The sequence below is a fragment of the Lepisosteus platostomus genome, chromosome 10 (genome assembly GCF_059453375.1).
Source record: "Lepisosteus platostomus isolate fLepPlt1 chromosome 10, fLepPlt1.hap1, whole genome shotgun sequence".
NCBI classification, from domain to species: domain Eukaryota; kingdom Metazoa; phylum Chordata; class Actinopteri; order Semionotiformes; family Lepisosteidae; genus Lepisosteus; species Lepisosteus platostomus.
The window spans coordinates 31,257,350-31,269,766 of NC_142620.1; the positions used below are offsets into that span (position 1 = coordinate 31,257,350).

Below are 12,417 nucleotides of genomic sequence, written 5' to 3' on the forward strand. Positions count from 1 at the left end.
CGCACTTGGGTTCCGCAGCAGGACAATGATCCAAAACACACCAGCAAGTCCACCTCTGAATGGCTTAAGAAAAACAAAATGAAGACTTTGGAGTGGCCAAGTCAAAGTCCTGACCTGAATCCGATTGAGATGTTGTGGCATGACCTTAAAAAAGGGGTTAAGGCTCGAAAACCCTCCAATGTGGCTAAATTACAACAATTCTGCAAAGATGAGTGGGCCAAAATTCCTCCACAGCGCTGTAAAAGACTCATTGCCAGTTATCACAAACGCTTGATTGCAGTTGTTGCTGCTAAGGGTGGCCCAACCAGTTATTAGGTTTAGGGGGCAATCACTTTTTCACACAGGGCCATGTAGGTTTGGATTTTTGTTTTCCCTTAATAATAAAAACCTTCATTTAAAAACTGCATTTTGTGTTTACTTGTGTTATCTTTGTCTAATATTTCAATTTGTTTGATGATCTGAAACATTTCAGTGTGACAAACATGCAAAAAAATAAGAAATCAGGAAGTGGGCAAACACTTTTTCACACCACTGTATACCGCGTTTTGATGCGATACGCCCACCGGGTAATACCACAGCGTGCCACGATTATTTTGAATAGCTGCATCTGTATAACTACTGCATGATTTCTTTATCCGTTTCAGCTACATGATGGAAATTAAATGTGTCAGAATCTCGGAGTGTCAATTTTAAAAACTGTTTAACTTAAAGAACTGAGAGAAGAAATCCTTAATCACAATATCATCACTAAATTTATCCAGATACACAAATTCACGCCAGAGCCAACAACAAGCTATAATAGTGGACTATTTTTATGCATTCAGTTATATAGGAACCAAACCAAAAGTAATTCTCAGATCGTGTTTTGAACCTCCTGGGTGCAGCTCACTACATTACAGTGCTCATTACCACTACAAGAACAATAGAAGTTTTTTGAAAAAAGAAACAAATGTCAAAATGTTACCAAAACGTCCACTTTTGATACTTTAGCTGCTTAGTTAGATGATTCATATTAGTATAGCTATCAAGTGATGTTAAATTACTACAACATTTACGTATCATACATAATATTGGAAAAGGATAAAACATTATAACTTTTTATGAAGTACAGAATATAAGCACATTAAAGCCAACACCCATGTAAATTACAAAGTTAAAGACTTTGATATATAAAATATGTATGAATGATTCAAATATTTGTGATGAAGGTGGAAGGTTGTGTACTTTTTTCCAAATGAGCAATCTTGCTTTTATAAAATACACCAACGTTTTAATGTTTAATGATTAACATGCTGTAATACACAGTTTAAAATTAAAAGTCTAAAGAGTATATAATTTAAATTCTTAATTGGATAAAGATTGTCTCTCAGCAGTGATCGGGATTCGAAACTGGGTGTTTTCTGGCGACAGCTCAAATGCTGTACATGAGAGGTTAAGCTTTATTAGCTCCACCTGGAGGTGATTCCGGATACTATTATCATAACAGCGGTATTATGTGGTATGATGCGACACGCCCACCTAGTTTTACTGAAGCGTACCCTGCTCGTTTTGAATGGCTGCATCTGTACATATTTATTTTTTATTATTAAAATAAGATTTACTGTAGAGTACGTTAGACCTAATGGTTAAGGATATACTGTGCAACCTGGTGGTTTTACAGTGAAGTACAGTCCTGTAGAGTATTTGAAAAAATAAAAAGGTGCGGGGTGTTAGCTTCTGAGGTACTGTGGTATGTTATTTGCAGCATGTAGCAAAACATGACAATCATTCTAAGTGGCTGAATGTGGCTGAATTAGTTGGTTATATTTCAGTAAACTGCCGTTATTTTACTCACAGAGAAAGAATGTCCCTCCACTTAACAACAAGAAAATTCATATCTCTGAATACAACTCACTCACCTCTACCTGTTGACAGATTTGAATGAGCTTGGCCATCTGATTTTCTAACTCAGTGTTTCTTTTCACCAAGTTTGTAAGATTGTTTTCCAGAGTTTGCTGGTGAAAAAATAAAAAGGATGGGAAAGTATGTGTTAATCAATGTAACAGAAAGGCACAAAATTTGCAACATTCCTTTTTTTGCAGTGCATGCAGACAACATCCTTTAACAACAGAAGTAAAATAGTGTAGAAGACTATCAATTCATACCACAGCTTTAGTTGATTGACCCAAGGTGTAACAACAAAACGAAAAGAGAGAAAAATTAAATCGTCATTAAATATAATTTTTAGCGCCTAGCAAAAATTACCCCTTTCCAACTAAATTCCATTTCCCTGAAATACAAATTAGGTATTCACATTTTTTCAAAGTCAGTTTTTTTTATCAAAATTTGAATGCTCTAACTGAACACATTAATATGCAAAAGAAAATAAATTTCAATAAATAACTAAAATGATGTTTGCATTGTATTCACCCCTTTTGCTAGTGTAAAACCAAATTAGCTTAGGTGCAAGATTACTTTGACAATTCACTAAATTAGTTCAAAGTAGAAAGGCACAGATCAGGTGAAGGGTATAAACAAATGTCAAAGATACTGAATGATCCTTTGTGCATGGTGAAGCTTTAAGAAAGTGAATGGTATATCATATTTCCCAAACTGCCTAGATCAGACTGTCCCTCCGAACTGTTGCAGACAGGCAAAGAAGCAGCTGTTAGGAATGAGGCCAAAAGTGACTTAGAGTTACAAAGTTAAATGGTTGAGATGGGAAAAATGTCCTTTACTAAGCACAAAGAGAAGCAGGATGCACAGCTATAGTCTGCTCTATTGAGTGTGCTCTAGTTCTTATATAGTTATCATAACCATTTATTGTTAGTTATACAGGTGTATTTGGGGTAATCAAAATAATGGCCAGCACAAAGAGTGCTATGGTTAATAGAAACAGCACTAAGCAACATATTACTGAGTACCTTCAAGTATATCTGTTTAATTCCAAAGTTGTACTTTGTTATTTGTATACTTGCATACGTTTTAAAAATTGTATTCTAATATTGCATACTTTCATTCTAATACTTACAGTATATTGGTGAATACACACAAATATAAAGAGCATCAAAAACAAACTTGTCACAATTTATGTGTATTTTTAGAAAAATAGAGAATATGGATTTTTGACGTTGATTAAACATGTAAGAGTGGTTTTTATTAATCAATAATTCATAACTGATGTTCATAACTGATGAAGTGACATGCTCAATTGACATTGCATAAACATAATATTATTGAGAACTGATAGGGTACAGAGGCTGAAATTATTTAATCTGGTGAATGCCAATACTGGTGAAAGTCCTAAAATAAAACAAAGTGCAAAACAAAGTGCTTTACTTATCAAGAGAATAACACTGTAGTCTTATTGATCAGTATGTTATAAAATGGACACACTCAGCTCAGGTGGAATCGCAATGGAGAAAAGTTGTCTTTGGAATCAAGGTTTTGTGTAGACTTCCTGATGGACATCAGCAAGTATGCAGATGTGAAGAATGATATGTTTATGATAAAGTTCCAGGACAGTCTAGTTGCTACAGAACTCCACTAAAGGTGACTGATGGAAACTTCACAGCACCGCACTACATTGATCAAGTCCTATGACTTCACAACCTGCTCTTCCTATGGGATCATCTTGACTTGACAGAATTCAAGCAAATAAGGCACACCCTCATGCTGTTTGTGTAATTACAAATTTGTTTTAAGATGAGAATATTAGTTATGCTGTGGATGCTCCACTTGCTTTATTTGAATATTTGGTGGGTGAGAGAGGACTTGTGGCATCTAGGGTTCAGAATTTAGTGAGCAGGCAAATACTGTCCAGAGGAATGGGACACAATACCACAACATTGCATCTGCAAACTAATGCAAAGTACAGACTGAAAAAAATAGTGCTGCTGACTGCAGTAATTTGGTCTAGAGTTCATTCACTCACTCTCTAATATCTACTGTATATTCTATATTACATAACATGTCCAACAAATATCCTGATGGAAAAAAAAACAATGTAACATCTCCTCCTCCACACTCTGGCCCTCCTGTCTGCGTGGAACAGACTGAAGAGTGACTCATCCGTGAAGAGGACCTGGCCAAAGCCAGTCGGATGTGGCGTCTAGGAGGCATGAGAAGAGGGCCTCTGACAGGTCGCTTTGCTCTAAGGCCAGCAGCATGGAGCCTCACTGTCCCTTCACTAATGCGGGCATTGCGTCTGCCAGCAGTTACAGCAGCAGTACGGATGGCAGACCTGAAAAGATCTCTCAGATGGACCAGTCTCAGTTGTCAGTCCTGCTCCTGCTCTGGTGTGTTCACTCAAGGGCGACCGGATATTGGACTGTCAACTGTCCTGCTGGTCTGCTGAAACCTGCCTGTAGTATGCCATTTGCCCTCTTCCTTGTTTCATGTGACATTTGAGGCATTATGGAATGCACAGAAAATGGACTATGTGTGGCCTTTTTCTTGCAGTGACCTAAGCTTTGAATTAAGGCCTTTTTAAAGGTGACCTGATCAGGCATTGCTCCACATGGACCTCGTTGGGTAAAAGTGCACCTAACGAGCTTTCGTGTGATTGGCAAGTTGCAATGTCTCACTGAACAAGCTGTATTGCTGGTCAAAGGGCTTAAAACAAATTGATAACATTTTGTGAAATTACATAAGCTATAACTATAGTATTCTCATTCCAGAAAATGTTGCGTTTCTTTTTTCCATCAGTATATTAATAGGTGTCATGTGGAAAATTTAGAGGTACAGATCCAGCCATTCGAAATGCGCAAAGTACGCTGTGTTAAAACGCGATAGGCGTGGTGCATCATACTGCATCATAACGCATGTTATGATAATAGTATCCAGAAGCACCTTGTAAAGCCCCAAGGTGGAGCTAATAAAGCTAAATATCTCATGTACAGCATTTAAGTTGTCACCAGAAAAAGCCTGGTTTCTAATCTCTGTCACAACTATTAAGAATTTAAGATGTATACTCTTTAGACTTTTAATAGTAATTGAAAACTGTGTATTACAACATGTTAATCACTAAACATCAAAAAGCTGGAATATTTTATAAAAGCAAGATTGCTCATCATAAATAATTTAATTTTGCATAAATATTTTATGCATCAAAGTCTTTAACTTGGTAACTTACATGGGTTCTGGTTTTAACATGCTTGTTCTAACATTGTTATGTTTATATTCTGTACTTCATAAAAAGTTATAACGTTTTATCCTTTTCTAAGAATACATAGTAAGAACACCACTTGCTGTTATTGTAAAAACATAAATGTTATAGTGATTTAACATCACTTGATAGTTATATGAATTTGGAATCATGTACAGATACAGAACAAGCGGGGTATGCTGCAGTACAACGCGGTGGGCGTGTCGCAGTATACCGCATTATACAGTATACAAATTAGATTATGTAAATAGTATCTGGAATCACCTTGTAAAACTCGCAGGTGGAGCTAATAAAGCTTAACCTCTCATTTACAGCATTTGAGCTGTCACCAGAAAACATCCGGTTTCGAATGCCTATCACTGTTGTGGGACACTCTTTATTCAATTAAGAATTTAAGTTGTATACTCTTTAGACTTTTAAATTTAAACTGTGTATTGCAGCATGTTAATAATTATACATTAAAAAGTTGGTATATTTTAGGAAACCAAGATTGCTCATTTGGAAAAAAGTACATACCCTTCCACCTTCATCACAAATATTTGAATCATTCATACATATTCTATATATCAAAGTCTTTAACTTGGTAATTTACATGGGTTCTGGCTTTAAGGTGCTTATATTCTGTACTTCATAAAAAGTTATAATGTTTTATCCTTTTCCAATAATATGTACAATACATAAATGTTGTAGTGATTTAACATCACTTGATAGCTATATTAATATGACTAAAGTACACAACCTACCATAACAAAATCTTTATCATAAATATTTTAATTATGCAGAAATATTTTATGTATCAAAGTCTTTACCGAAGATATTACTAATAGTATTAATAATGAATGACCTTGGACAAACTGTAAACTCAAAGTATTACCCTTGAGAATCTCCAATTCACCGTGCCTTTAACATGCTCATAACAGATATTAATTTAGGAACATAAACATATTACTGAATGTAAACTGTACTGTATATGGGTGCTCTTGGTAGTTGAAAGAAAAAATACACAACAGTATTCCATTTCTCCCTAAACATTTTAAGCTTCAAAGTCTTACATGTGGTTATTTCGGAAATTTTTTTACGGGCTCCTTCTGACCATGGTACTGTATGTTTATATACAGTACTTTGTGAGAAAAGTGATAGTTTTAAGCTATTCTATGAATACGCTCGTTATCGCAGTAAACAAAAGCATACTTTTAGAATTTGAGTAATAGGGAATATAAAATGGAATCACGTATCTAAAGAAATTAATAACGATATAATTATATGCAGGTACTGTTGCACAAACAGTAGTATTTACACATATCTTGTCCCATGACTGTGTCAGTGGCGTGATGGTTTATGTGACTGACTTATAAGTGAGTGTTTGAGTGTTCAAATCCAGTTATCACCATGTGTTAACTTTTAACATACATTTCTTTGAAAAACTAAAATAGCAATAGAAAACTAGCAATATTATGGACACTCTATTGACTTTTTTATATTTCCAAATATGACAACATGTTTGAATCTAAGTCATTTAGTAATAACAACGAATAGTTTCAAACTGCTACTGATTTCATTATCATCAATATGTGAAAAAAGTGAATCCTGTTTTTATGGTCTGTAGCTCAAATCCTGCTTAACTAAAAATTAGACACAAGAAGAGTATTATTGGACAATGTTGTGAGGCTAAGGAAATCAATAACCATATTAATTCAAAGATCTAAATGTATTTAACGCATACGCCTGACATTAGACACAGAGATGTGTCTGCTGTCTCGCGCGGTGACATCTCCATCTTTCCCTCTGAATAGCTAGCAGGAACCTGTACCGTGTGGATCCCTTTAGATCTCCCTTCAGATTAAAAAGGTTATTAATAATATCTTCAGTGTCGCATTAACATTTGAATGTTCTTCCAAGTGTAAAAAGAGGTGATACTCAACAGGTCTCCTTCATAAATTTCAATTTTACAGACCGTACAAGATAATGTTTTATGAATAATGTCTTCTGTATCGCATTAAAATTGGAACGCTTTTCACAGGTGTAAATCCACCTATTTTCTAATCGCTTTATCTAGGACAGGTAACAGTTTCACAACTCATCCTTCCCCCTGCCTGTCTGACTTTCTTTTTAACCCTTCTGTGCCCGAATTGCATCGGGTAAGAAAGATATTTTCCAAGAAAGATCTGATGACGAGGAAGAAAAATCACCCATTTTTCGTGCACAAAAAGTGGTTATTAACGATCTAAACCTGTTTTCATCGCTTTTAAAGTAATTAAATTTCTAAGTTAAGCAGGAACACATCATTACATTGCCCAGCCTAAGTGGCGTTCATAATATTGTGGCATTATTATATAGGACGGACACAGTGACTCAGACACTTGTTGAATGAAAAACGGTACAGAGTACAGAGAGACACAAACACACACTTTTTCATTGACAAAAAAACAATGCCACACTCTCTTGTTAACGCATACAGGCAACTGAAGCACCACCTCTCTTCCCGTAAAAAGTCTTTGTCTCCATACTATGGCCGCTGTAGTGCAGGCTCGCAGATTTTTTTGTAATGTGAATTCAGCCCAATCCCTTGGTGTATTTATATTATATTCTCATGTATGAGTAGAATAGGTTCATTGTCTTCCAATGAAAGACTCCTTCCGATGAAAGATTCCTTTCACCCAAGACAGTCAGGGGAAAGTAGAAACTCTCCACACCCGGACTGTTACAGTAACTCAATCAACCTTAATAGCCTTGCAAATGAGCTCACACTGTTGGATATATACTAGACGCTCCAGATATGTCACATTTTACTGTTCATATCAAACCGGTTGCTTTCTTTTTTTAAATTATTTATTTATTTTAGAGAACAAAACAAAACCACTTTACATATGAACAACCATTATTCAGGCTTACATCGCAGGCACAAATTCCTGTTTGTTCCTCTTGTTTTTTTACAATTATATAACATTTTAACAAAACTATATACATTCAAAAGAAAGAAGATGTATACATTTATGAATAGGAAAAGGGAGAAGACTATATAAATGTATCATATTAAATTTAATTTATTTTGTATCTCAACAAAATCTGACCTTAAAGGTTTAATGTACTGAACCCATCTAAACCAATATTTGACAATTTTTTTCATTTGTAATTTTAGTGACAATGTTATTTTTTCCATTATATATATTTCTTTTAATAATTCATTCCAATCATTCATTGTTGGTAGATCTGTGAGAAGCCACTTTCTTGTTATTAATCAGTTCCCCTCCAATCAAAATCCAGTTTACCAAAATATAAAGCCTCAAATGTAAAGGCTCCACTCTAGACTCTTAGAACAAAGGAAAGTTCTGGCACTCGGACACACTGGCCGTTCCGTGGTTGTCCGGGCTGAGTCTCAGGATGGTCAGGAGGCGCGCTGCGAGGATGTCCTGCCCTTGGGAGCCTTCTGCTCCTGGGCCGTCCTGCCCTGGAATTCTCCTTTGAATTCCCTTTAGAACAGTCCACAGAATCCTCTCCAGAATCCCTTCTGAATCTTGTTGAATCTGAATCTGAATCTCGTTGAATCTCTGTGTTGCCTGTTTTTACCTGGAGGAACTTCAGCTCATTGATTGGCTGAAAGTTCCATGGGCATCAGAGTCCCACGTGGGTTACTCGGCCCTACCAGTCCCTGATTGGTTGATCAAGGTGAGATATGAGTCACTTACTCCTGACACTTAGGAATGCAATCCAGATGTCCAACTCGCACTCCCTAGACAGATAGGCACCAATGGATGACCATTGATCATGATAGCCAGGCTTAGCTAAGTGCATCCCCCTTTGGGAGCTGTCCTTGGACCTTAAATCACCTTGCATGAATGGTTTCTCTGTGGCTGCACCACAGAGATGAACAGAGAAATGAGGCCTAATTTGGGAAAGCTCAGAAACACTTAATTCTGCCTTATTAATAAGCCTCACCGCTACAGGTACATTCCTTTCAAATATAGTTTCCAGGGTAATTCCTTCCAGAAAAGCCTTATTTTAGGGCAGTTCCAGAATATATGCCAATGAATACCTTGGTTTCCGCACTGTCTCCAACACTTAGAGTTTTCCTCTTCTTCTGACTGGGAGTAATGAAAAATCGAACAATGTTTTTCCCCCAAAACTCTCTCCACAAATGCGAGTTAGTACATCTCCATTGAAATTCACAAATTTTAAGCCACTCTTCATTAGAAATTCTAACTTCATCCATTTATCTTTTATATACTCTGTAGAATATGATTTCTTTTCCATAAAACTTATATAATCTAGATATAATACCTTTACCTAATTCTGATTTGTAGGCTTCTGTAACTATTTTCACTACCCCATCATTAACAATATCTAAATCTCCCCATATAATCTCCTTATTAAAATAGTGGCGCATTTGAAGATATCTATAAAAATCGGAATTCTCCAAATTATGTTTCTCCTTCAAATACTGAAAACTTTGTAGCTGATTCTTATCCATTATATTACAAAATGCAGTTATTCCTTTAGTAATCCAAAATTTAAATCTATTATCCAATTTATTGGGTTTAAACTCCGTATCATAGGTGCACCATCTGAGTATCTTTACTTTACCTAAATTATACTCTTTTGTGATCATATTCCATATCCTTAATTGAAACTTTATCCATGGATTGAATATTTTTTCAGTAATTATGTCTAAATTCCTATTACCTAATCGTGCCTGAATTGGGGGCCTATTTACAAGGGACAGTTCAATATCTTTCCATCTGGCTTGATATTCTGGATTACAGGAATTAATGAGAGGTTTAACTTGAGATTCATAATAATAATCTTTCAAATTTGGTAAAGCCATACCCCTTTTATCTTTTGAAAGTTGCAATGTTTTGAATCTAATTCTAAGTTTTCTCCCCTGCCAAATAAACCAAGAAATCATCTTATCCCATTCCGAAAATTGCTTTGCAGAGACTTCTTCAGGGAGAGCTTGAAATAGGAAGAGTAATCGAGGCAGTAGATTCATTTTTACAGATTCAATTCTAGAACTGAAACTCATAAAGGGGATTAGGTTCCATTTAAATATATCTGATTTAATTGTAGTTATAAGGGGTCCATAATTAATTGTTGCTAATACCGAAATATCTTTTGGTAAATAGACTCCTAAATATCTCATTGAACTTTGGTCCCACTTAAGGTGGTATTTGCCTTTTAATAAATCGGGAGGGTTGTAATTAAATGCCAATTTGTGTTTTTTGAACATTTAACTTATAGCCTGCCAGCAAGCCTAAGCTATCTAAGAGTTTCATTACTTCTAGAAATGAACTAGTGGGATCCTCCAGATATAATAAAATGTAATCTGCGTACAGTCTTATCTTGTGCTCATTCCCTTGTATAGAAATACCTTTTATTTTGTTATTTTGTCGTATCCACTGGGCTAGTGGCTCTATGTATAGAGCAAAAAGCAATGAAGATAAAGGGCAGCCTTGTCCAGTCCCTCGTTCTAAAGTTATTCTATCAGATAAATAACCATTTATTTTAATTTGTGCTGTTGGTCTATCATAAAGTTTTAATACCTTTAATAATATTTTCACATAACCCAAACCTACCTAAAACCCAATAGAGGTATTTCCAACTAACGAAGTTAGTATAAAATCTAGGCTCATCAAAGAAGCTTCTAAATTATGTTGCTGAATATGGTTCATGATATGCAATGTGCGTCGAATGTTATCATGGGTTTGTCTATTTTGAATAAACCCTGTTTGATCATAGTGTATCAAATGAGGGAGAATCTTTTCAATTATTTTAGCCAGTATTGCTGTATAAATTTTATAATCAACATTAAGACTGAGATTGGTCTGAACGATCCACAATCTAATCTATCTTTCTCCTCCTTAGGGATAACTGAGATGATAGCCTCTCTCCATGATGGGGGCATTTTTCCATCAATTAATGCCGAATTACAAGCAGAAAGAAGATTTGGTATTCAGCTCGAAAGGTTTTATACCATTCCGAATTAAAACCATCAGTTTCAGGTGATTTAGTAGCTCTGAGGCTCGTAATCACTGAATTAAATTCTCGTTGTTTTTAATATATTATTTTGATGTTCCGTAAGAGTTGGTAAACTGAGAGATTCCAGAAAAGTATCCATCTTTTCTTCACTTTCTGAATGGTGTTGTGTATATAATTTTCTGTAATAGTTTGTAAAAGTGTTTTGAATTTCTTCCCATTTATACAATACACCATTACAGTTCTGGTTCCTTATTTCATATATTTGTATTATCAGTCTGTTGTTTTTTTATTTTTCTTGCCAGCAGCTTTAGTGATTTTGACCCTGATTCATAATATTTTTGTCTAGTAAATATATATATATTTTCAATTTCCTGTGTATATAAGACATCTATTTTGTTTCCAAGCTTCTTTATTTCTTGCATGATTTTTGAATCCTGTTTTTCTTGATGTTTTTTCTCCAACTCTTTCAACTTAGATAATTGGAATTTGTTTACTTTCTTCTTATGACTGCTCAGAGCAATAATTTTCCCCCTTATAACTGCCTTTAATGTGTCCCATATCATCTCTGGTCCCACTTCCCCATTATCATTCTCCACCAAAAATAGTTTTATTTCTTGTTTTATCTGTTCTTTACATTGTGGATCGTTCAAAAGACTTGAGTTCATACTCCATGTTGTATCTCCATGATTATTACTTAATCGTAAGGACAATGACATAGGAGCGTGGTCTGAAAAATCAACTCTACCAATATCGCAATCTTGAACCCTATGTCTATCTGTCTTGTGTATAAAAAAATAATCAATCCTTGAATATACCGAATGAGGGAAGGAATAGTGAGTGTAATCCCGCCCACTTGGATAGAAATCTCTCCAAAGATCTATTATTCCCATTTCCTCCATCAGTACATTAATCTTTTTATACAGTGACTTATCTCTCTGAGAAGATATATTTGTAGAATCAAACCTGGGGTTAAGATGCACATTCCAATCACCTCCACATATCAGTATCCTTTGTGCATTAACTATCAAATTGACCATTTTTTAATAAAAATTAAAATCACTACCAGGTGGAGCATATACATTAAGTCATGTTAGTAATTCCCCTTCCATTTTTTCCGAAAACTAATACATATCTCCCCTCCTTATCTTTAACTTCTGTAAGCAACTCAAATTGAACCTTTTGAGATATCAGTATAGCCACTCCTCTTCTATGGCCAGATTTATATGAGGAGAAATAGATTTTTGAGAAACCCATACATTTTTTGAGTACTGTTGGTGGGTAATCATGATCCACATAAA

General features: G+C 35.2%; 1 protein-coding gene across 1 annotated transcript in view; it reads right to left on the minus strand.

The window, feature by feature from the left end:
* mid2 (midline 2) overlaps nucleotides 1–12,417 on the minus strand; it is a 511,887-nt gene that overhangs the window by 231,388 nt on the left and 268,082 nt on the right. The window contains exon 3 of the mRNA XM_088648926.1: nucleotides 1,899–1,994. Coding sequence (XP_088505052.1) covers nucleotides 1,899–1,994 — 96 coding nt within the window. The remainder of the gene's footprint in view (nucleotides 1–1,898; nucleotides 1,995–12,417) is intronic.